General features: G+C 36.4%; 3 protein-coding genes across 3 annotated transcripts; 2 read left to right on the forward strand and 1 right to left on the reverse strand.

Moving 5' to 3' along the window:
• The first annotated feature begins 4243 nt into the window (after positions 1-4243).
• LOC122913639 (olfactory receptor 4P4-like) lies at positions 4244-5173 on the forward strand. Its single transcript, XM_044260292.1, has one exon. The coding sequence runs from the start codon at positions 4244-4246 to the stop codon at positions 5171-5173; it is 930 nt and encodes a 309-aa protein (XP_044116227.1).
• A 9975-nt stretch (positions 5174-15148) lies between these two features.
• On the forward strand, positions 15149-16090 carry LOC122914397 (olfactory receptor 4P4-like). Its single transcript, XM_044261012.1, has one exon. It carries the CDS (start codon positions 15149-15151, stop codon positions 16088-16090), a length of 942 nt encoding a protein of 313 aa, XP_044116947.1.
• Positions 16091-19746: 3656 nt separating this feature from the next.
• Positions 19747-20685, reverse strand: LOC122913640 (olfactory receptor 4P4-like). The gene has a single exon (XM_044260293.1). The coding sequence runs from the start codon at positions 20683-20685 to the stop codon at positions 19747-19749; it is 939 nt and encodes a 312-aa protein (XP_044116228.1).
• Between the last annotated feature and the right edge of the window lie 3605 nt (positions 20686-24290).

A 24290-nucleotide genomic window follows, 5' to 3' on the forward strand; every position in this document is an offset into this window, starting at 1 on the left:
AATGATGCCTTTTGAGGTCAAAACTTACAGAAAAACAATTGTATCATGGGTTACCAATTCAATGTTATTTTTTCATTAGCACTGAGACTTTAACTAAGTTAGCAGAAGCTATGGTCAACAGCAACTGAATTGCCTGTCTCGTCACATATCAAGTCCTGTAGGTTTAATATAACTGGTGAATGATAAAGAGACTGAAGCTATCTTCATTCATTCTATGTATTTTCTATATACTGTTTATTTTTTTTTATTTTTTAAGATTTTCTTTAAGTAATCTCTATGCCCTACATAGGGCTCAAACTCAAAACATCACGATTAAGAGTTTCATGTTCCACTAAACCAGCCAAGTGTCCTTGTATTTTCTACATACTTTTAATTAAAATCAATTCTGTTTAGAACTAGGAGATTAGGTTAGTACTGATCTCAAAGTTACCTTCCTGGTCAAAATAATTTTATGGCATTGAAATTTCATTTTCTGAGGTGCCTGGGTGGGTTGTTGGGTTAAAGCCTCTGCCTTCGGCTCATGCCATAATCCCAAGGTCCTGGGATTGAGCCCTGCATTGGGCTCTCTGCTCAGCAGGGAGCCTGCTTCCTCCTCTCTCTCTGCTTGCCTCACTGCCTACTTCTGATCTCTCTCTGTCAAATAAATAAATAAAATCTTTTAAAAATTTAAAATAAGACACAGATGTCATGAAAAGAAGGGCCATCTGTACCCCAATGTTTATAGCAGCAATGGCCACAGTCGCCAAACTATGGAAAGAACCAAGATGCCCTTCAACGGATGAATGGATAAGGAAGATGTGGTCCATATACACTATGGAGTATTATGCCTCCATCAGAAAGGATGAATACCCAACTTTTGTAGCAACATGGACAGGACTGGAAGAGATTATGCTGAGTGAAATAAGTCAAGCAGAGAGAGTCAATTACCATAGGGTTTCACTTATTTGTGGAGCATAACAAATAGCATGGAGGACAAGGGGCATTAGAGAGGAGAAGGGAATTTGGGTAAATTGGAAGGGGAGGTGAACCATGAGAGACTATGGACTCTGAAAAACAATCTGAGGGGTTTGAAGTGGCGGGGGGGGGTGGGAGGTTGGGGTACCAGGTGGTGGGTATTATAGAGGGCACGGCTTGCATGGAGCACTGGGTGTGGTGAAAAAAATAATGAATAATGTTTTTCTGAAAATAAATAAATTGGAAAAAAAAAAAAGAAACTACCCTAAAAAAAAAAAATTTAAAATAAATAAAATTTCATTTTCTACAGGGAGCCATATTTACTTCACTTCATTATTGACAGCTTTACTGATTAGGTAACACTAGCACTTATACTCTTATGGTTAATAAAGCAAGGGTCATTTCTTGATTTTTTTTTTTTTTTTTTTAGTTTCTCAACCATTTTGTGGCAAAATTCAGTCAGTTATTTTTTTATTATTTTACAAATGAGATCATTTAAATTTTTTAAAATTTGGTATCCAAAGTCACACACAGGTATAATTAGTAATGGAGGCTTGGTCCCAACTGTTTCTCTTCATATAAATATTTTCCTACACATTTTTTCTTTGAATTATGCAGTGTCAAGATTCTTTAAGGGTCTGGCAAAAGACATGATTTGGATAAATATCAAAAAGAACTCCGTACTATAATTCAGACCGATGGGAAGAAATTGACTTGTGAATTATGGTACAGTGAGTCAGGAGAAAAACCATAAAGGTAATTTGCCTTCCGTTCTTCTGATTAGTTTTATTTTATATATATATATATATATATATATTTATATATATATATATATATATATATATTTTATTTTCTTAATTTCATTGTACCAGAATTTATTGTTTATGCACAACACCCAGTACTCCATGCAATACATGCCCTCCATAATACCCACCACCAGGCTTACCAAACCTCCCACCCCCCACCCCTTCAAAACCCTCAGATTGTTTTTCAGAGTCCTTAGTCTCTCATGGTTATCTCCCCTTCCAATTTCTCTCAACCCTCTTCACTCCATCTCCCCATGTCCTCCATGCTATTTGTTATGCTCCACAAATAAGTGAAACCATATGATAATTGACTCTCTTACTTGACTTATTTCACTCAGCATAATCTCCTCCAGTCCCATCCATGTTGCTACCAAAGTTGGTTATTCATCCTTTCTAATGGAGGCATAATACTCCATAGTGTATATGGACCACATGTTCCTTATCCATTCATCCATCGAAGGGCATCTGGTTCTTTCCACAGTTTGGCAACTGTGGCCATTGCTGCTATGAACATTGGGGTACAGATGGCCCTTCTTCTCACTACATCTGTATCTTTGGGGTAAATATCCAGTAGTGCAATTGCAGGGTCATACAGAAGCTCTATTTGTAATTTCTTAAGGAATTTCCACATTGTTTTCCAAAGTGACTGCACCAACCTGCATTCCCACCAACAGTGTAAGAGGGTTCCCCTTTCTCCACATTCTCTCCAAAACATATTGTTTACTGTATTGTTAATTCTGGCCATTCTAACTGGCTTAAGGTGGTATCTCAATGTGGTTTTGATTTTAAACTCCCTGATGGCTAGTGATGATGAACATTTTTTCATGTGTCTGATAGACATTTGTATGTCTTCATTGGAGAAGTGTCTGTTCAGGTCTTCTGCCCATTTTTTGACATGATTTTCTGTTTTGTGTGTGTTGAGTTTGAAAAGTTCTTTCTAGATCCTGGATATCAGCCTTTTGTCTGCACTGTCACTTGCAAATATCTTCTTCCATTCAGTGGTCTGCCTCTTTGTTTTGACTGTTTCCTGTGCTGTACAGAAGCTTTTGATCTTGATGAAATCCAAAAAGTTCACTTTTGCTTTTGTTTCCTTTGCCTTTGGAGACATATCTTGAAAGAAGTTGCTGTGGCTGATATTGAAGAGGTTACTGCCTAGGTTCTCCTCTATGATTCTGATGGATTCCTGCCTCACATTGAAGTCTTTTATTCATTTCAAGTTTATCTTTGTGTACGGTGTAAGAGAATGGTTGAGTTTCATTCTTCTACAAATAGCTGTCCAAATTTCCCAGCACCATTTATTGAAGAGACTGTCTTTTTCCACTGCATATTCTTTCCTGCTTTGTCACAGATTATTTGACCATAGAGTTGAGGGTCCATATATGGGCTCTCTACTCTGTTCCACTGGTCTGTGTGCCAGTACCATGCTGTCTTGGTGATCACAGCTTTTTAGTAAAGCTTGAAATCATGCAATGGGATACCCCCAATTTTGTTTTTCTATTTCAACATTTCCTTAGCGATTCTGGGTCTCTTCTGATTTCATACAAATTTTAGAATTTTTTTTTTAATGAGCATTTTATTTATTTGACAGAGAGCGAGATAACAAATAGGCAGAGAGGCAGGCAGAGGGCTAGGAAGAAGGAGGCTCCCCGCTGAGCAGAGAGCTCATCAGGGGACTAGATCCCAGGACTCTGAGACCATGACCTGAGCCTAAGGCAGAGGCTTTAACCCACTGAGCCACCCAGGTGCCCATCTTAGTTTTAACCATCTCTTTATTCTGTGGTTCATTTAAGTATATTATTTGTATTGATATCCTATATAAAAATAAACATTTAATTCAAAAGGTCAGGATCTTACTTTCCTAAATCACTACATAAAGAAAAATAAGCAGTCAAAAAATTATTCAAACCAACTCAGAGGCCTCCTGCAGAGATTTTTTATCTTCCACTTTGTAAATATATTTCTATCATATAAATCTCTAGTTCATTTTCTACCTCACCCTGAAACTATTTTGGGGAAGCACATAGTCCACTAGTGACCACTGCCAAGCGTTACATTTGCTTCTGTATCATTTAACAGCAACTTTAATGACTTATACTTGCCTCTTTAACGAATGTGTGTTTGTAAGGACCCAGAAAAATGTTCTTTCTGAGGACTTTGTTGTATATCCTTTAGAAATGAGAAACATTTGTCAACTAATAATAATTTTTTTTTATTTTTTTAATTTACTGATTGAATTCATTCATAAAGCATGTCAAGATTGAACATAATGTTCTAAAAAACTGACTTATGAGAAATCATCACAAAACTAATCTGAAAAAAATTATTAAATATCAGATTTTGTTTTCTAAAATGCTGCTGTCATATCCATTAGTTAGAGCTTCATGATGTCAGAGTCATCATCTATATTCTCCATGCACATGTCCGGCACTAACTTGTGCACTATGTCTTTTCAGGAGACTTAAGCATTTTTACGGCACTGGATCATGGAAAATAAGAATAACGTCACTGTGTTTATTCTCTTGGGACTCTCTCAAAACAAGAACATTGAAATCCTCTGCTTTGTATTGTTTTTATTTTGCTACGTTGCTATTTGGGTGGGAAACTTGCTCATAATAATTTCTGTCATGTGTAGTCCACTAATGAACCAACCCATGTATTTCTTCCTTAATTGCCTCTCACTCTCCGACCTTTGCTACACCTCAACTGTGACACCTAAACTAATGGCTGATTTACTGGCAGAAAGGAAGACCATTTCCTACAGTAACTGCATGACACAGCTTTTTATCCTGCACTTTCTTGGAGGTGTGGAGATCTTCATCCTCACAGGAATGGCCTATGACCGCTACGTGGCCATCTGTAAGCCCCTGCACTACACCGTCATCATGAGCAGAGAGAGGTGTCACGCAATCATCACAGCCTGCTGTACTGGGGCTTTAATCCACTCTGCCAGTCAGTTCCTCCTCACCATCTTCCTACCCTTCTGTGGCCCCAATGAGATAGATCACTACTTCTGCGACGTATATCCTTTACTGAAGCTGGCCTGCACAGACACATACAGAATTGGTCTCTTGGTCGTTGTTAATTCAGGACTGATTGCTCTGATAACTTTTGTGATTTTGATGGTGTCCTATTTTCTGATATTATACACCCTTAGGGCTTACCCTGCAGAGAGCCGCTCCAAAGCTCTTTCCACTTGCAGTTCCCATGTCACAGTTGTGGTTCTGTTCTTTGTGCCTGTTCTCTTCATTTACATTCGGCCCGCCACAACTTTCCCAGAAGACAAAGTGTTTGCTCTTTTCTACACCATCATTGCCCCCATGTTCAATCCTCTGATCTACACACTGAGAAACATGGAGATGAAGAATGCCATGAAGAAAATGTGGTATCATCATTTGTTTTGGGAAGGGAAGTAACTTGTATTAAGAGAATTCTAGAATTTCATTTTAGGGTTCTATCTAGAATTAAGAAGAAATGACATCATGACTACAAAAGTCAACCACAGGTTGGAGATCAGAAACTTTAGCATTTCCTCAGAACTCTCCTGACTGGATAAATTTATTATTTTTAAAGGTGTTTTTTCTTCTTTTTTATTGAATTATTATTGACATACAACATCCTGTCCACTTCAGGTATACATTACAGTAATTCAATATTTTATACACTTCGAAATTATCTTCACAATAAGTCTAATTATCATCTGTCACCATAAACAGCTATTATAATATTATTGATGATTGGACAATTTTCACTTATTTTTTCATTTCATTTTGTTTCTAATCTCCTCAAATACTAGTTTCAATTAATCCTCAATTTGATACTTTATGCTGAACATGTAATGAAGTCTTCTTTCTCCTCCTCTTGACTTCTATTATCACTACAGTTTGCACTCCACTTGATAGAAATGATAGGAAACTGTATGATTAGAAATGCCCAACTTTTGTAGCAACATGGACAGCACTGGAAGAGATTATGCTGAGTGAAATAAGTTAAGCAGAGAGAGTCAATTATCATATGGTTTCACTTATTTGTGGATCATAACAAATAACATGGAGGACATGGGGAGATGGAGGGGAGAAGGAAGTTGAGGGAAATTGGAAGGGGAGGTGAACCATGAAAGGTTATGGACTCTGAAAAACAACCTGAGGGTTTGGAAGGGGCTGGGGGTGGGAGGTTGGGTGAGCCAGGTGGTGGTTATTAAGGAGGGCACCTATTGCATGGAGCACTGGGTGTGGTGCAAAAACAATGAATACTGTTACGCTGAAAAGAAATTAAAAAAAAAAAAAAAAAAGAGTTATAGGTAGACTTTATTTCCAGCATCTCAGAGGAGAGCAAATAAAGTAGGTTTTTGAGCTGAGAGTAATAGGTACATGAGCTATTCAGCATTCATAAACACTCTTCTATATGATATTTGAACCTGGTCTCACTGTTTCCCTTCCAGAAAAAAAGGATAATATCCTCAACATTTGGACAAAGTTAATTTGATCTTAGTTTCTCTTCTACTTCAGGATATAATCATTCCTGAAAAATATATAAAATTAAGAACAGGCTCTAAAATTACTCAATATACTTTTACATTTCTATAAGGGTCCTTGTTTCTATAATTGGTCATGAGACTTTAGGTAATGTTTATACATTACTTTCTTGCACTGCCTACTCACTCTTCCCTTTGATTTAAGGTTTTTAACCTTCATTATTGAGGTTCATTATTTACTAATGTGTACCAAATCTTCATTCATGACATTCTGAATCTTTAATGGTCCTGTTGGGTTTTTTCTCTCTCTCTTTTTTTTTTAAATTAACATTTACTATTAGTTATAGAAATTTTAAGAGATGGGCTGGGTTCCAAATAGTGATCATTCATGTCCATTGTGTCAAACAAACAGATATCACCTCATCATCAATACCAATTACTCCAGCTCTTTTTACCTTTTGGTTTAGTAAAGGCATGAAGACACCAAACGATGTCCAGGTGAGAACTGGAAATACATTTCCAGTTCAATAAAATAATTGTTGTGGCTCCTCATGAAACCATAACATCTATAACTAAAACCTAAAAGCCAGATGAGCTCAAAACTGTTGGTACAGGAAGCAGAACTATAAAGGACTTTAGTATAATTATAAAGGAGGTACTTGCATATACATCCTTCAATTCCATAGGATCTATAACTCTTTATGATGGCTATGGGAGAAATATACTCATCTGTTGGTCAACACATCCTTGAAAATATAACTCAAGCTTTTCAGGGTGCTATTTCTCGATTGGGGTCTGTTCGGTAAGCCATTTCTTCATTGTATCTAATCAGTTACCTAAGATAAATGCGGTATGAATGGGTTCACTAAGGCTACCATAAAATAATACCATACGTAGGGTGGCTTAAACAACAAAAAATATATTTTCTGTCACTTCTGGGGTCTGAAAGACCATGGTCAAAGAATTGACAGGTTTAGTTTCTTCAAAGGTCTGTCTCCTTGGCTTAACCAAAGGCTGCCTTCTCCATATGTCCTCACATGGTCTTCTTTGTGAACACAAATTCCTGATGTTTTTTCTGTGTGTCTAAATTTTCTCTTATAAGGATGCCTACCCCATTGGATTAGGGCCTACTCTAAAGGCCTTGTTTTAACTTAATTGCCCCCTTAATGGCCCTAACTCTAAATAGTCACTTTCTGAGTTACTTGGATCTATGTATTCAGTATATGAATTTTCAGGAACTCAGTTCAGCCTAGAACAGAGTATGTGGTAGGATCAATGAATTTTAGTGTTTTTGTCCACTACCAAGCTTCTTGACTGGAAGAAATACATTACTGGACCAGAATCAACCTTAAGTGAAAAATAGTATGATGGTGAATAAGGCATTCCATAAGTCAATGCTTTGTGCTGCTGTTACAAGTATTATAAGCAGGAAAGACAAATCTATATCCAGAACAAGTGTCTATTTCTGTGAAGACAATTTGGTTTCCTCCATGATGAAAGGTTTCCAGTGTAATCAACTTGCTACCATAGGAGTGAGTGGACTCCCTGAGGAGTGTATATGTTGAGGTTCAATGTTGGAGTGACAGAAAGTGACCAATCATGGCCACAGCAATATTTCCTAACTGGTCCATATGGAGGGACCATATGCAGAGGCCAGATATAGAATTTTATGGCAAACAGTTCATCTGATGTCTGGGCCCACAACCAGTGGCAACTGCCACACATGTAAGTTAAGATGACCCCAGATAATTTTAGTTGCTAGCTAGTGGGCATTCGCAGTCCTTGTGTTTTCTCAGTCGAGACCTCAGACATCATGTGAAATAGACAAGCCATCCTCATTATGTCTAAATTTCTGATCCACAGAGCCCAAATGCACAGTAAATTAGTTGTTTTACACACAAAATTTAGAGTTATCTCTTGTAGTCATAATAACTACAAACATTTGGTACTCAGAAGTCAGATGAAATTTTAGAGGTAAATTTTATATTGTTCAGCCCTAGCAATGGCCTTCATAGGGATTACTTCTTGAACCACTTTGACCACTTGATTTATGTTTTATTTTTTTTTTTAAAGACTATTTATTAATTTATTTTAGAGCAGGCAGGGGAAGATTGGGGGAGAGGGCAAGAGATTTTCTTTTCTTTTTTTTTTAAGATTATTTATTTATTTATTTGACAGACAGAGATCACAAGTAGGCAGAGAGGCAGGCAGAGAAAGAGGAGGGAAGCAGGCTCCCCGCTGACCAATGCAGACCTCGATCCCAGGACCCTGGGATCATGACCTGAGCCAAAGGCAGATGCTTTAACCCACTGAGCCACCCAGGCACCCGAGGGCAAGAGATTTTCAAGCAGACTTCACACAGACAGTAGATCCAAATGCCAGGTTTGTCGTCACAATGCTGAGATCATGACCTCAGCTGAAACCAAGAGTCAGATACTTAACTTCCTGAGCCACCCAGGTGCCCCATCCATGGCTGCTTTAGCCCTAGACCAAATTAGTTAGAACTTGGGTAGCTGGGAAAAGAGGGTGGCTGAGATCCACGAAACATTTCATCTCATCTACCACCACTGAGAATTTCCTCCACAGTGTACAACATGTAGTGTGCATTCATATGACTTATATTTTGTCCCTGAGTCTACCCATATAGTCACAGTTTCTACCCACACTAAATCTCTAAACACAAGTAAAACCTTTAGCAACTGTCATGAATTGCAATAGATCTAGGCCTCCTGTTATCTCTGGGTCTGTCCAAAGCAGACAATCAAATGCACTGGTTGAGATTTGTTAACGAGATTTTCCTTAACCCCCATCTTTTTTAGTGCTTTCATATTTGGGGCTTTAATGCTACAACATTCCATTTCAGTTGGTGCCAGAAAGAACTAAATATAAACAGATACAATCATATATTTCCTCTTTGGCCATCTTCCTATAAAGCAACAGGAATTGACTGAGAGGAAGGAGATGATTTCATAGGAATTTTATCAAAATTTCTTGAACCTATCAAACCTTATGGAAATAAGCATGGTTTTGCAAGGAAATAACTCAGATGATGTTATTCTCATCCCCAGGCTATGAGAATCTGTTCTCCTCTAGAAATATGGAGGAAGGGGATTCTGTTTGTGCAGAGGCTTCAGGGCACTTGACTTCTCAAAATTCTCAGATTCACCCCAAACCTCAGCATCTTGGATTGGTTTCATTTTTTTTTTTTCTTTTTGTGGTTCTGTTGTTGAAATAACAGACCACAGAGGCTGCATTTTCTGTTCTCTTTACAGCCCTCCCATGCCTATGATCAAACACATGACTTCATTTTCGTCAAGGTCTGTGTTTTGGCTTCTGGAGACCAAACTGCAACAAAAAAGCTCTCATCTTGATGGTCTGCCTGAAGCTGTGTAGACCAAGTAGTAACTACCTTATTCTTTATGTTAGCCTACCGACACCACCAACAGAAGGCAGGCCACTTTACAGTCCTTATAACAGTGTCTTGCCCACATACCATTCAAACCCCACAGTCATTGGAAATCCCAACACATCAATGTTGTTTGTGGAAAATCTGTTATATTTTTGTGTGGAAAATAGGAAAAATGTTCTTTCAAATGCAAGGTCAACATTTTCATAGACAAGCATTATAAGAGTTTTCTCTCAAATTACTAACTTATATGTTTTTCCACTTAACAATTCTTTTTTTCCCCTACATAGAGGAATAACCAGCTCTATGGTTTTCAATGTTATTTAGACTATGGTTGCCCTCATAACAACCAAATTCCTCACTTCTCTCCCAAACGAATCCGTATCTAGTCCTGATCATAACCGATGCATCATTTTTAGACATTCTCAGTCTGCCTCAAGTTTTTGTTCATATTGTTCACCCATATCAGAAAGTCTCTCAGTTGTATATTTCATAATCTACAGTTGACCCTTGAACAATGTGGGGATTAGGGGCATGTATAACTTTTGAGCCCTGCCCCAAACTTAACTACTAAGCATCTACTGTAGACTGGAAGCCTTACTAATAACATGAACAGTTGATTAACACATTTGTATGTTGTACATGACGTATGTGTCATATACTGTATTTTTATAAGAAAATAATTAGTAGGAATCTCATAAGGAAGATAAAATATAGTACTGTACGGTATTTATTGAAAAAACTCCATATGTAACACAACTCACAGTTCAGGCCCATGCTGTTCAAGGGTCAGTGGTATTATCATGTGCTATGCAAGCTTCACTCAGTTTTACGCCCCTTTCTAGCTATTTTAACCATGTTTTCCACTGTATATCTCTTTGGAATTGGATTGCCTGGATGACAAAAACATCTTATTTCTTTTAGGGGAACATTTTCTTCTTTCTTTCTTTTTTTTTTTTTAAGATTTTTATTTATTTATTTGACAGAGAGATCACAAGTAGGCAGAGAGCCAGGCAGAGACAGAGGAGGAAGCAGGCTCCCTGCTGAGCAGAAAGCCCAATGCAGAGCTCAATCCCAGGACCCTGGGATCATGACCTGAGCTGAAGGGAGAGGCTTTAACCCACCGAGCCACCCAGGCGCCCCTTTCTTCATTTTTTTGAACAAAATCCTCATTGTGGTATTTGTAGGAGAAAGTGTATAAATTTACACCAGCTTTCAGCATTAAGTCTGTGAAACCAGTTGCCAATGTGGGAGCTGGAGGAAGAAGTAGGGCCATTGGGGTATGAAGACGCACACAGAAGTTTGCCACCCACTCCTCGATTAATTTATTCTGTACTTAAGCAGACTTCAAAACGGGGCCTTAAGTATCTTTGGCATTTTCTAGTTTAACCTCTGCTGAGACATTGTTCCCTACTGTTCCTCAGAATCTGTTTCAACAGGAAGCACATGATTTATGGCTTATTATAATGAATAGAAGTGAACTCTTAGTTTGTGCTCCAACTCCTCGGGGTACAAAAAGTTATTAACCATGGCACAGCTATTTTTTTAAGACTGGAAAGGAACTAAGCCTTTTCAGCTGTACATTGGCCAACTTTTCTTTTGGGAAATATCTCATCCCATAGAAAGAATGAGAGGGAGGTTTGGGGTTATATTCTCTCAGGTAATCTATTTTAAATGACACTTGGAAATTAAACAGAAAACTTGTATATATCTCCAACACTAAAATCAATGACTACACAACTTTGAGATAGAAAACAAACAAAAGCATTTTTCAAAATAAATGCCAATGATGATTTTATTTCCCTTTAGCTTCAAAAATAAAGAGAGAATGCTTCTCTTTGTAAGGGAAATAGGGAAGTCCCAGAACCAGGACTTATGTGGGCTATGTTCATGGTGAAATTCATTAATCGTCAGCAGCAAAATAAATCATTTATTTTGACTGTATTGAAAACACCAAATTCCACCTTTTACTCAGAGATAACAAAATTTATCTAATGAGATAATCACCTGGTAAGTAAAAATGCAACCAACATATAGTAAACAAACATGATTTTCAAATTTTAAAAAGCTTATATATATATGTGTGTGTGTGTATATAAGTTTATATATAAAAATTAAATTTTATCTATAAGTATATTGATTTTATAGGTGCATTTCCTTCTTCAAATTTTGCAAATATTTTATAACATAACTTTCCATTACATTAGTACAATTCAATGACTGATTAATATTATGTCCCTCAGCAGATGTCAAAATGAAATAGACCCTTTTTTGGGCATGATTTTGGGAAACTCACGAAGGAAATAGTAATATTATTCATGGCCTATATGGGGCATATCTGAAAAAGAATTGGTAGATAAATCAAGTGAGCAACCTGAATTTTAAGCAGGAGAAAGAAAAATAAAGAGGAAAGAGGTACAAATTAAATATAATGAAAGGAATGCACTAGAATAGAGACATGTTCCTTCTCTACTTCCTTTGCTACCCTGTAAGTACAGTGAATAATTAATTAAGAGTATGATGTGTTGTGATTTGGAAAACATCAACCAGAGGATACTGCACATCAATGTGGGGCAAATCTGATAAGGAAGAAGGAGAAAAGGGTAAACAAGAAGACAGAAAGGAAATAGAATTAGTTCAGTCAAGCCTGGGTACCGGTGCTGGGAGAAAACACTGAAGCTGTTGGCAAAGATTTAGCTGGACTTTGACTTGGGGAGAGGCAACTTGGTTACAGAAAGAAAAAAACAAAAAAGGGTAATATGCCCCTCGAATAATTCTAAGAATAATCTGGACTTGCCAACGAAATTTATCAGTATCAGTTAACAAAAAAATAATTAAAATATGCCTAAAATTAGTGTTTAGAACATCAGTGTTTTATCCCAATTGTAAAGAGACTTGGTTTCCTTTTTGCAAAATAGAGATAATAAAAGAATCATTGGGCCCTTTAAGATTCACAATTTAATACATATAGAAGATTTAGAACTGTCTGCAGAGGATGGTGAGCACTAAGTAGTATTAGATATTATCATTATTTCTCTCATGTCTGTGCAAGACTGCTGATAATAGCAGCCTATTTGATATAAATTTAATAGCCTGCATTTTTATTTATTAACATTTTAGTGTACTTTTGCTTATTTTCTATTTTATATATATACGGGGTACCTAATTTATACATAATGATATGAGGAAAAACAATGTGAAAAAGACCTATTGTACACTTTGCACCATATTATTTGACATACAACTATGGAATATCATTGTTAGGAATGTCCATGTTAAAATGGAAGAAAGTGATTGTCAGACAAATTAATTACCTTACTCCAGACTATCCTGGTCTTTTGCATGAATCCAAAGTTTATCTACTTACTATAATACCAGATCATTAAGGGAAAGAAGAATATAAGGCATAACCACTGTCTGATGAGCTGCCTTGAACCAATTAAATGAAAACTAATTTCCTGGGTGCTCAAAGTTAAATGGTAATAATGAAATAAATGGAAGTATTTCAGGGAGGTTTAAATAAGAAAGATTTCTATAGATTTAAAGAGCCAAAATGAAGTCTTCCTGGAGGTAGACGAAAAGGGGTGTCTTTTTAAATTTATTTATTCAATATTTCTCAGTGCTTATCACGGTAAGTGTTAGGGAAAGAAGGGGCTGGGAGGAAGTAAAGTAACCCAACTATAGTTATAGCTCATGAATTTGCCTTGTGCCAGAATTTTTTTTTTTTTTAACATCTTGATTTTATTTTTTCAGTGTTCCAAGGTTCATTGTTTACTTACCACACCCAGTGCTCCATGCAATTCGTGCCATCCTTAACAGCGGAATTAGTCCTTTTAGCTTCTGAAAATTTCTCTCGTTAAATCACACAGACATGAAATCAGGATCTTGTAAATCTCAAATGCAGTAACTTTAATATTAACAAAGGAAACATTGTAAATAATGTGAAGGTTTGGAAATGTTCTAATTTAAATAGCATGATTATGAATTCTTTGGGTGTCTGATGATACTTTGGAGAATTACCAAGAAGAATATTCAGCTGAGGGAAATAAGGGAAGTCACTGAAATATTTGCCTATCTTGCCAATATGGGATCTAGTTCACATGAGAGAAAGAGCAAGAGACAAAAAGAGTTTCAAACTAGGCTGCTTGTTAATTAATGAAATTTTGTTACTTGTATTTTTTTATTTATTTAAAAAGCAGTGATTGAAATCCAGTGTATCTCAAGCATGTGCCATTTGTTACTTTACGTATTGCTCTAGCTTAGTCCTGCAGAAAGTCTTTAACTCTCAATATTAAGTATTTCATTAATTAAATTAATTAACCTCATACATCTATTTACGTCAATAGAAATGTCACGGACACTTAAGCTTTAGGTGCTATCATATTTTCATTATTGCCATCTATAATGTTGGTAAATATTAAGTGGTTTCAAGTGGGGGTCAGGACTAGAGTGGGATAAATGGGTACTCACCCTGTGTGTAAACAATTCAATAATGAAGATGATAAGATTTTTATGCAATATTTAAAAAATGCAAATTCCACCATAAAATTTAATTTTTTTCATCTATTTTTCTTTTTCTTCCTTTTATTTATTTATTTATTTGACAGAGAGAGAGAGAGATCACAAGCAGGCAGAGGGGTGGGAGAGCAGGTTCCCCAATGAGCAGAGAGCCCAATGCGGGGCTTGATCCCAGGACCTTGAGATCATGACCTGAGCTGAAGGCAGAGGCTTAACCCACTGAGCCACACAAGTGCCCCTATTTATCTATTTATCCAAGTTTTTTTTTTTTTTTTTAAATTCTAGATAGTTAATATATAGTGTAATATTAGTTTCAGGGGTAGAATTCAGTGATTCAACAACAACAAAAAATGGAATGTTAAATAAAGACAAGATGGTACCTTGCAATTTCACAGTTCCTCTCACTTACCTGGATTTAAGTCTGGCTATTTTTTATTTTATTTTTATTTTTGACAGAGAGTGAGATAGCAAGAGAGGGAACACAAGCAGGAGGAGTGGGAGAGGGAGAAGCAGGCTTCCCACTGATCAGGGAGCCAGATGCAGGACTTGATCTTAGGACCATGGGATCATGACCTGAGCCAAAGGCAGATGCTTAAAGACTGAGCCACCCACGCATCCAAGTCTGGCTATTTCAACCTATCAAGCAGGTGAACTTCTCCAGGAAAATAAGTGCCTCCTCCCTAAGCTCTCCTTTGCAACACCTACATAATAAGATGACTGTACATCTTTGTTTAGGATCCTGAGGAAGTGTGACTATTAATAGTATTCTGTTTCACCCTACAAAATAGCCTGATCTGTTATACTGTATGGTAATTTGTCCATACAAAGCTTAGAATTACTTTAAAATATACTATAGGAAGCCAATTAAATAAATGAATTTATTTTTAAAACACTCTCTCTAATTCACACTATACTTTGTTCAGTATTTCTCACACTGACTTGTCGTCTTTCCCCCCATCCAGGCAAACCTTTGAGACTTAACTGCATTAGACCATGGAAAATATTAACAACATCACTGAATTTGTTCTTTTGGGACTTTCCCAGAATAAGAAGATTAGACACTTGTGTTTTCTACTCTTCTTATTTTGTTACATAGGTATTTGGATGGGAAACTTGCTCATAATGATTTCGATCACATGCAGTCAGCTCATTGACCAACCCATGTATTTCTTCCTCAATAAACTTGCCCTCTCAGATCTGTGTTATACCTCAACGGTGACACCCAAGCTAGTTACCGACTTGCTGTCAGAAAGTAACATGATTTCTTACACCAGCTGTATGACACAGCTTTTTGTCATGCACTTCTTTGGGGGGATTGAAGTCTTTATCCTCACAGGGATGGCCTATGACCGCTACGTAGCCATCTGCAAGCCCCTGCACTATGCCGCCATCATGAACAGGCAGAGGTGTTATGCCATCGTCATTGCTAGCTGTACTGGGGCATTTCTGCATTCTTTCGTCCAATGTCTCCTTACCATCAGTTTACCCTTCTGTGGCCCCAATGAAATAGATCACTACTTTTGTGATGTGTACCCTTTGCTGAAACTGGCCTGCACAGATACCTATAGAGTTGGGATCCTCGTGGTTGCCAATTCAGGCATGATGGGTTTGGTGACATTTGTGGTCTTGGTGCTGTCTTACTTACTGATATTATACACCCTTCGGGCTTACCCTGCAGAGAGCCGCTCCAAAGCTCTTTCCACTTGCAGTTCCCATGTCACGGTTGTGATTCTGTTCTTTGTGCCCGTTCTCTTCATTTACATTCGACCGGCTACGACTTTTCCGGAAGACAAAGTGTTTGCTCTTTTCTACACCATCATTGCCCCCATGTTCAACCCTCTGATCTACACATTCAGAAACAAAGAGATAAAGAATACCTTGAGGAAAGTGTGGTGCCAGAAACTGTGTTTGAGTGGAGGGCAAATCATTATATAGCCTACTTAAATGATAGTTACTGTACTTGAAAAAGCATGTACTTTGCTATAAGAAAAATAAGCATAGCAATTGGTGTCACTGCATTAATATGATAATTTATCTTGAAGTATTTTTTTCTTTATTTAATGATTTGTTTCTTATTCACAATTCTCCCTAGTAATCAGAATTATCATTTTCTTGTTGAAGTTCTGCTACATTTTTCTTTGATACATTTTTTCCTTTGGATTTTATCCTTAAGTTACTAACTAGAGGTCCCCCTTTAACCTCCCTATGCTTCAGATTCACTAATGAATCTTCATATGTACATAACTGCATTCATGTTAATCATCCCAGGCATAGAGTGTCCTTGGTGCTTTCTTCCAGAAAGGAGCATCAGAAACTCAGATTCATGTTTTTCACTCAGTTCATGAGTTTCCATACTCACTGCAACAATTTAAAAAGCAAAAATTATTTAAATTGGGTCTTAGCATTAAAAAATACTATATGAAATAATGGCTTTATAAAAGTGAGAAGGGTTTTTCTAAAATAACTTATATAGTCATTTCAAAATCACAGCATTTCAAAAATTATAGAAATATTTGCTATGAAATACTAATGAAAAAGTTGTATTGGTAATAAATAGGATATCCATGTAATTCATTCTCCAAACTGAACCTTGTCTGAGTGTAAAATGAGGTCTACTGACAATTGTGCTGACACAACAGACTTAAGATGATATGGTGTCTGAAGAGTAGGAAGTTTGGTTACTCTTAAATGTCTGAGAAGTGTGGATGCCCTAGTAGAAAAGTTAGTGGCAATTAAATTACAGGATCTCTATTTATTATACTTTTAGCCAATGCGATTGTAAAGAGAAAATGGAAGTGCCAGTGTTGAAACTACTTGCCCTAAAATATGTTTAAATTTATTTTTTCCATTGACATCAAAATGGAAACTATGAATTTCCAATTTCTAGAGAATGTCTATACATCTGTACATTTGGGTATCTATAGATGCCTGTAGAATTAAAAAAGTTTTTCAAATAGGTAAAGTCAGTGACAGTGGGCTCGTTGGACATCATGAAATGAATATGATGGAATAGAACAAGGTGTTATATTGCACAGGTTATGGGGGACAATGAACCTAGACTCAATATGTGAAGGAATATGTAAATGGAGCAGCAAAAAAAGGTCATGGCACAGTGTGTAAAGAAAAGTTTTAAAGAAGTTCAAATAGAAAATATGTTTGGAGAATTGTCTTTATTAAGGGCGTGTTCATAAATGTATTAAAAATTCAAGAGAGGGGCGCCTGGGTGGCTCAGTGGGTTGAGCCGCTGCCTTCAGCTCAGGTCATGATCTCAGGGTCCTGGGATCGAGTCCCGCATCGGGCTCTCTGCTCAGCGGGGAGCCTGCTTCCTCCTCTCTCTCTGCCTGCCTCTCTGCCTACTTGTGATCTCTCTCTGTCAAATAAATAAATAAAATCTTTGAAAAAAAAAATTCAAGAGAATTGTTACTAGAGCAGCTGATAACCTCACTGAATCTTTAGTGTAATGATTATAAGCCTACATCATGATACTTGTCAGTTCACACCAGTTCATTAAAGGTAACTCTTCTTTTTTTTTAAGATTTTATTTATTTATTTGACACAGAGAGAGAGAGATCACAAGTAGGCAGAGAGACAGGCAGAGAGAAAGCAAGGGAAGCACACTCTCTGCTAAGCAGAGTGCCCGATTTCTGATTGCCGGGCTGGATCCCAGGACTCTGGGACCATGACCTGAGCTGAAGGCAGAGGCTTTAACCCACTGAGCCACTCAAGTGTCCCTAAAGGTAACTCTTGAAACAGTGAGAAAATTAACAAATGCTTTATTTTTAAAACTTGATTTTGGCTTAAACTCTTAAATTTATTGCCTAATGAAATGATTTTTGATTATACATAACTGGTATTGCAAAAAAAGTAATAATAGAGATGACAATTAAGATTCAAATGATTTCCCCTAATGCTCAAAAAAATTATGATGTTAATAACAGCTGATAATTAAGCAGTAGATGAAAAAAATCTTCCTATTTGAGGGATCCTGGAAAGGTAAATACACTTTCCTTCTCTTTTTCTCCCTCTGTACATTGCAGGTAATAGAAACTACCTCATAAGGTAATTGTAAAAATGAAAGGAAATGAAAAAAAATGAAAGGAAACGAGTATTGTTCTAGGAAAGGAAACTGCTCAGAATAAATTTTTATTTTTGTTATCATGCTTAGCATCTTTACATTAATTTCTGTGAAACATTCGAATTAAAATTTTACCATAAATATTTCATTTTATACTTTGACATTTTTAGTTTAGAATGATAAACGTAAAATTTTTGTGACTTATGTCAATTCATGTTTATTTTTTTTAAAGTTAAGTAGTTCTGTAAAGAAAGAGAATTTTTATATAAACTGATAACAAATGTCAAAGGTTTTTGTTGTTGTTGTTGTTTGTTTGTTTGTTCTCCAGCAAGAAAGAAGTCTTTGAGCCTGGTGGTGGGTAATGAGGAGGGCACCTACTGCATGGAGCACTGGGTGTGATGCAGAAACAATGAATCTTGGAACACTGGAAAAATAAAATAAAGTTAAAAAAAAAACAGATCAAAGATTTCACTCTTGAGAGTAACATATATAAAAGAAAGAGTAGAAGATGGAGTCAGATGAGCTTTTCAGACTAGATACAACTGAGAAATGTCTGCTTTAAAACAAATAAAAAAAATCCATCCAAACCCACAGTTGGGTGAGTGAATCCAACTTCTCCAAAGATGTACTTCTTTTCATTAAACTCTATCAGAGAGCTGCTTCCATGTCCCATTCCCTCTCCCCCTCCTCTCACGTACTCACTCTCTCATCTGTCTGTCTTTCTATTATCTATCTATTATCTGTCATCATCATCACTATCTACCCCAATAAATCTGTTCTATACTTCATGCCAGGTATTATTTTCAGATTATTTTTAAATTGAAATTAGATAGTAAATAAAAATCCTTTACTTTGAAAAAATCCTTAATTTTGAAGGATTTATATTTTCTAACTTTCCACAGACAGGTAGCTGTGGTTTACTCCTTGATCATATATATTGAATGCCAAACCAATTAAAACAACATGATTTCAGCCTACTCATCTTTGCTACCCATACACTTTTGAGATGTCTTGTCTGATTGGATCCAGAGTCAAATCCCTTCTTGGCTCTATGGAGCCAAAATATGGAGAAATAGAGAAATATGTGAAGAAGGATACTTATCAGGACAATGGTGGTGTTTAATGTCCAAGTGAGTCATTAAACCATGAAGGTGATTCCTTCATGAAGTTCTTGTTCTCAGGAATGAGAAACCGAGCTCTGTGACAAGATATTTATAGATTCATTCAATAAATATTTATTTGAGCATCAAATATGTGCTGTACACTTTTCTGGCTACTAGGGAATTAGCAGTGAAAAAACTATGACATGACCCCTATTTCATGGAACTTAAAGCTTAGTGAAGGATGAAAACAAGTGAAGTCCACCAGCAAAGAAATATGAAGGGGGAACCCATTGATGGCAGGTTGATGCTTAAGAGTTGGCCTTTACATATTCTAATTGTTCCACCGACAAGGAATCAAAGAAAGGGAACGTGTGATAAGATGACACCCATACACATCCAAAGAAGAATAGCCTTCAAATCATTGGGTTCCCTTTCCAAAACCTTCCAGTGCACCAAACTTTCTTTATGGCATTTTTCATTTCTGTGTTTCTAAGTGTATAGATAAGAGGATTGAGCATGGGGACAATGATTGTGTAGAAGAGTGTAAACACTTTATCTTCTGGTAAAGTTGTGGCGGGTCTAATGTAAACAAAGAAGACAGGTGCAAAAAACAGGATCACAACCGTGATGTGCGAGCTGCAAGTGGAAAGTGCTTTGTGGCGGTTCTTGGCAGAATATGCTCTCACATTATATAATATCATAAAGTAGGAGGCCATCAAAACCACGAAGATCACCAGTCCCATCAGGCCTGAATTGGCAATGACTAAGAAACCGATTTTGTGTGTATCCGTGCAGGCCAGTTTCAACAAAGGGTATACATCGCAAAAATAGTGATCAATTTCATTGGGGCCACAGAACGGTAAAAAAATTGTAAGAAGAAACAATCCCAGGGAATGCAGAAAGCCCCCTGCACAGGATGCCCTGAGAATTGAGTTACACCTTTGCCTGCTCATGAGGATGGCATAATGGAGTGGCTTGCAGATGGCCACGTAGCGGTCATAGGCCATTCCTGTTATGATGAAGACCTCGACCCCTCCAAAGAAGTGTGTGGTAAACAGCTGTGTCATGCAGTTTTTATAGGAGATGACTTTCTTCTCTGTCAGTAAGTCTGTCATGAGTTTGGGTGTCACAGTGGAGGTGTAAAGGAGGTCCGAGAGGGCAAGGTAATTAAGGAAGAAATACATGGGCTGATTAATTAGCCGACTGCATGTGATGGAAGTCATAATAATCAAATTCCCCAACCAGATAGCCAGGTAACAGAGTAAGAAAAAGAGAAAGCAGAGAATTTGGACTTTCTTATTCTTAGAAAGTCCCAAGAGAATAAACTCAGTAACATTATTCCCATTTTCCATGATCTGATGTTCCAGAAAGGTATCTGAAATGACAAAAATAATGAAGGAAATCATTGATGAGAAAATGAAAATCTAATATTCAATTAACATGATCTAATGCATGTTTTAAGACCTTAGCCATTTTAAGATCCATTGAAATCATTCATTCATTTAATAAAATCCTTTCACATATCTAGTGCCAATACCCTTCCAAGAACTTTGGACATAATGATGAATTAAACAAGTCCTAGCTTTTGTGTAATTTAAATTCTTGTGTGAGGAAGAAGGAAATTATGCTCATTAAAAGGAAGAAAAGAGATATTTTATAATGTTAAGTATTTGTTCAAATACTAAGTTCAAAGTATACATATTGGTGCAAATAATGTTAACTATTAATTGAATTATTGTTAAGGAAACATAATGTGCCATCTTAGGGTATAAACTGGAAGTAACCATAGAATTACCTGAACATGGGGTGCCTGGTGGCTCAGTGGGTTAAAGCCTCTGCCTTCGGCTCAGGTCATGGTCCCAGGGTCCTGGGATCAAGCCCCCCATCTGGCTTTCTGCTCGACAGGGAGCCTGCTTCCCTCTCTCTCTCTCTCTCTCTGCCTGTCTCTCTGCCTATTTGTGATCTCTGTTTGTCAAATAAATAAATAAACTCTTAAAAAAAAAAAAAAAGAATTAACCGTACAGATGTTTTCTAATGAGATCACAAAAATGGTGGAGGTCATGTGAGTAATTTATATAGTGCTTGGCATTAGTCAATCTTTTTTATTTTTTTTTAAGATTTTATTTATTTATTTGACAGAGAGAGATCACAAGTAGGCAGAGAGGCAGGCAGAGAAAGAGGAAAGGAAGCAGGCTCCCTGCTGAGCAGAGAGCCCGATGCGGGACTTGATCCCAGGACCCTGAGATCATGACCTGAGCTGAAGGCAGTGGCTTAGCACACTGAGCCACCCAGGCACCTGGCATTAGTCAACCTTAAATAAGTATTAACTAAAGAAAAAATAGAAAGTAAAGTGCATGTTATAGACTTGGAGGAGTAACACAATATTATAAATAACCATTAATCAGGTAATTCATGATAGAACCAAAGAAGAAATTATTTTTCTACATTGACTTGTAATATTCTTGGATGTAAAAGAGGAAATAATTACAGAAATTACTCCATGAAATTTTAGTATTACTTAAGAGTTATTTGTAGAATAATGAATCTACAGTTCAGCTTTTCCCATTTCTGTCTCTTAAAGGATTATAGGAGAATCAACATTAGTTTTAAAATTTTATTCTTAGTTCAATTTTTAAAGGAATTAAAACATATATAAATCATCGATGCTTTCTGCTTTTATATAAAATTGGATGTATTCCACTACCAGTAAAATTAAACTTAATGTTAAGTAAGAGGCATGTAGGTGACAAATATTATTTATTTTTTAACTTTAGAATTATCAGTTAAAAGTCAGTGTTGCTTTTTTATAAGTATATATCCAAAGTGAAAAAGTTCTTCAGTTTATATTTAGTTATGCTATGTCCAAGAGAAATTAATTTAAATGCTTAAGTAAATTGTTAACAATGGCTATTTCATGACAATTACACTATGGAGATTTAAATTTTCCAATTTGCACTCTTATTTTTATTGCCCAAACTTTTTTTTTTCTTTATATTCAACTAGCCAGCATATGTTACCATGAAATTCTATTCATTTTTAGAGAAGGTATATTTTATAAATAAACATTTATTTTACATTAGTAATGCATATGATTTAAATTCATTTGGAGGTATCTTTGTAAATATGACTATCCATTTATCCTTTAAATGCAGTTTAATATATTGAAGAATTATGTCCACTAGAGTCTGGAAGCCCATTTAGGTTTTTATAGGAAACTAACATCAGAAGATCACGCTAAAAATTATCCTCAAGTGAGAATTTATTGAGAAACAAAAATGCATTGATTCTATTGATTCTTATCAGGTTTCTTTTAGATGAATGATTGAGAAAACCATGAATTCTGTTCAAATTTGCTAAACAAAAGGAATATTTCAATTTCTATGTCAATAATTTCAAAGATCTCGCAATGTCAGACAAACACTAAGGGCTCAGATTCTTTTGGAATGCCTGATTGGCTCTATTGATTTGAGTGTCTGCCTTCGGCTCAGGTCATCCCAGGGTCCTGGAATTGAGTGCCACCTTGGCACTCTATTGCCACGCTGGGAGCCTCATTGCTCAGCCTGGGAGCCTGCTTCTCCCTCTGCCATGCCCCTGCTTGTGCTTTCTCACTCTCTCTCTCTGACATATAAAGAAAATCTTTAAAAAAATTCCAAAGTATCACACAATTTTGAATATTGTTGTCACAAGAATGTGACTGAGGACAGGATGGAGAAATGATATGAAGATCAAGAAAAAATTTTTTAATAATTCCTTTTTTTTTAAAGATGTATTTATTTATTTATTTATTTGACAGAAAGAGAGAGATCACAAGTACACAGAAAGGCAGGCAGAGAGAGTGGGGGAAGCAGGCTCCCCACTGAGCAGAGAGCCCGATGCTGGGCTGGATCCCAGGACCCTGAGACCATGACCTGAGCCAAAGTCAGAGGCTTAACCCACTGAGCAACCCAGGTGCCCCCATAATTCCTTTTTTATAATTACCTATTATTTCAAAAAATTAATTTTTCAGAAAAATGATCTCCAGGCCATTTTATCAGGTGATCAGTTATGGTTGCCTAAATTGGAATTATCATACAAAAGAGTGGACTCCTTTAATTTCAAAATAGAGCCCTCGAACAAAATGCAACAAAATAAAAAGCTTGCTTTGTTTCATTTTCTCCCTTTCCTTCTTAGAGAATCCATCTGCATAGGTGGCATTATTCTAGAAAATAATTTAATTTCCTTGTATTGTGTCAAGTGGAAGTAGTTCTACTGCATTCGTGGTAATTGTGTGGTAAATAAATGTGCTAAAGCAATAGATACTTTTTTGAATATGTGAGTGATGAATCACTAAATTCTACTCCTAAAACCAATATTACGCTATGTGTTAACTAACTAGAATTTGTTTTTTTTTTTTTAACTTACTTTTTGCTGCTTATATTTTTTATTTAAATTCAATAAGCCAACATACACTACATCATTAGTTTCAGATGTAGGATTCAATAATGCGTCAGTTATAGCAGTAGATCTTAATTGCTGAGTCCCTTAGGTTTTGGGCTTTTATCCATACAATAAAGTATTGGAGGAGATGATCTCTGAAGATCTCATCCCAGATTTTGACTCTGTGAGTCCTGATTCTGCATTAGTTTGAGGAAAACAACTGCCTGCCTCCCTCATGCTTTCCAAGCTCCTTTGGATACATTGAAACTATAGAAAATGTAGTGTTGGCAAGTTTCTTACCATGTCTATGCTTCAATTTCCTTCTCTGTAAAATTGAAGTAACAATAATACATCCATATAGAGTCATGTTTGAAATAATGAAGTCCATACATGTGAAATGTCTTAGAACAGTACCTGGAAAGTATTACACATTCAACAACTGTTAACTACCTTCTACAATTACAAAATGCAACTTCAAAGCCCTAGAGAAAATGTAAGTGGATCAGATCAGAAATTGTACCTTAACTATCCCTTTCTTCAC

Source organism: Neovison vison, chromosome 7 (assembly GCF_020171115.1).
Source record: "Neovison vison isolate M4711 chromosome 7, ASM_NN_V1, whole genome shotgun sequence".
Lineage (NCBI taxonomy): Eukaryota > Metazoa > Chordata > Mammalia > Carnivora > Mustelidae > Neogale > Neogale vison.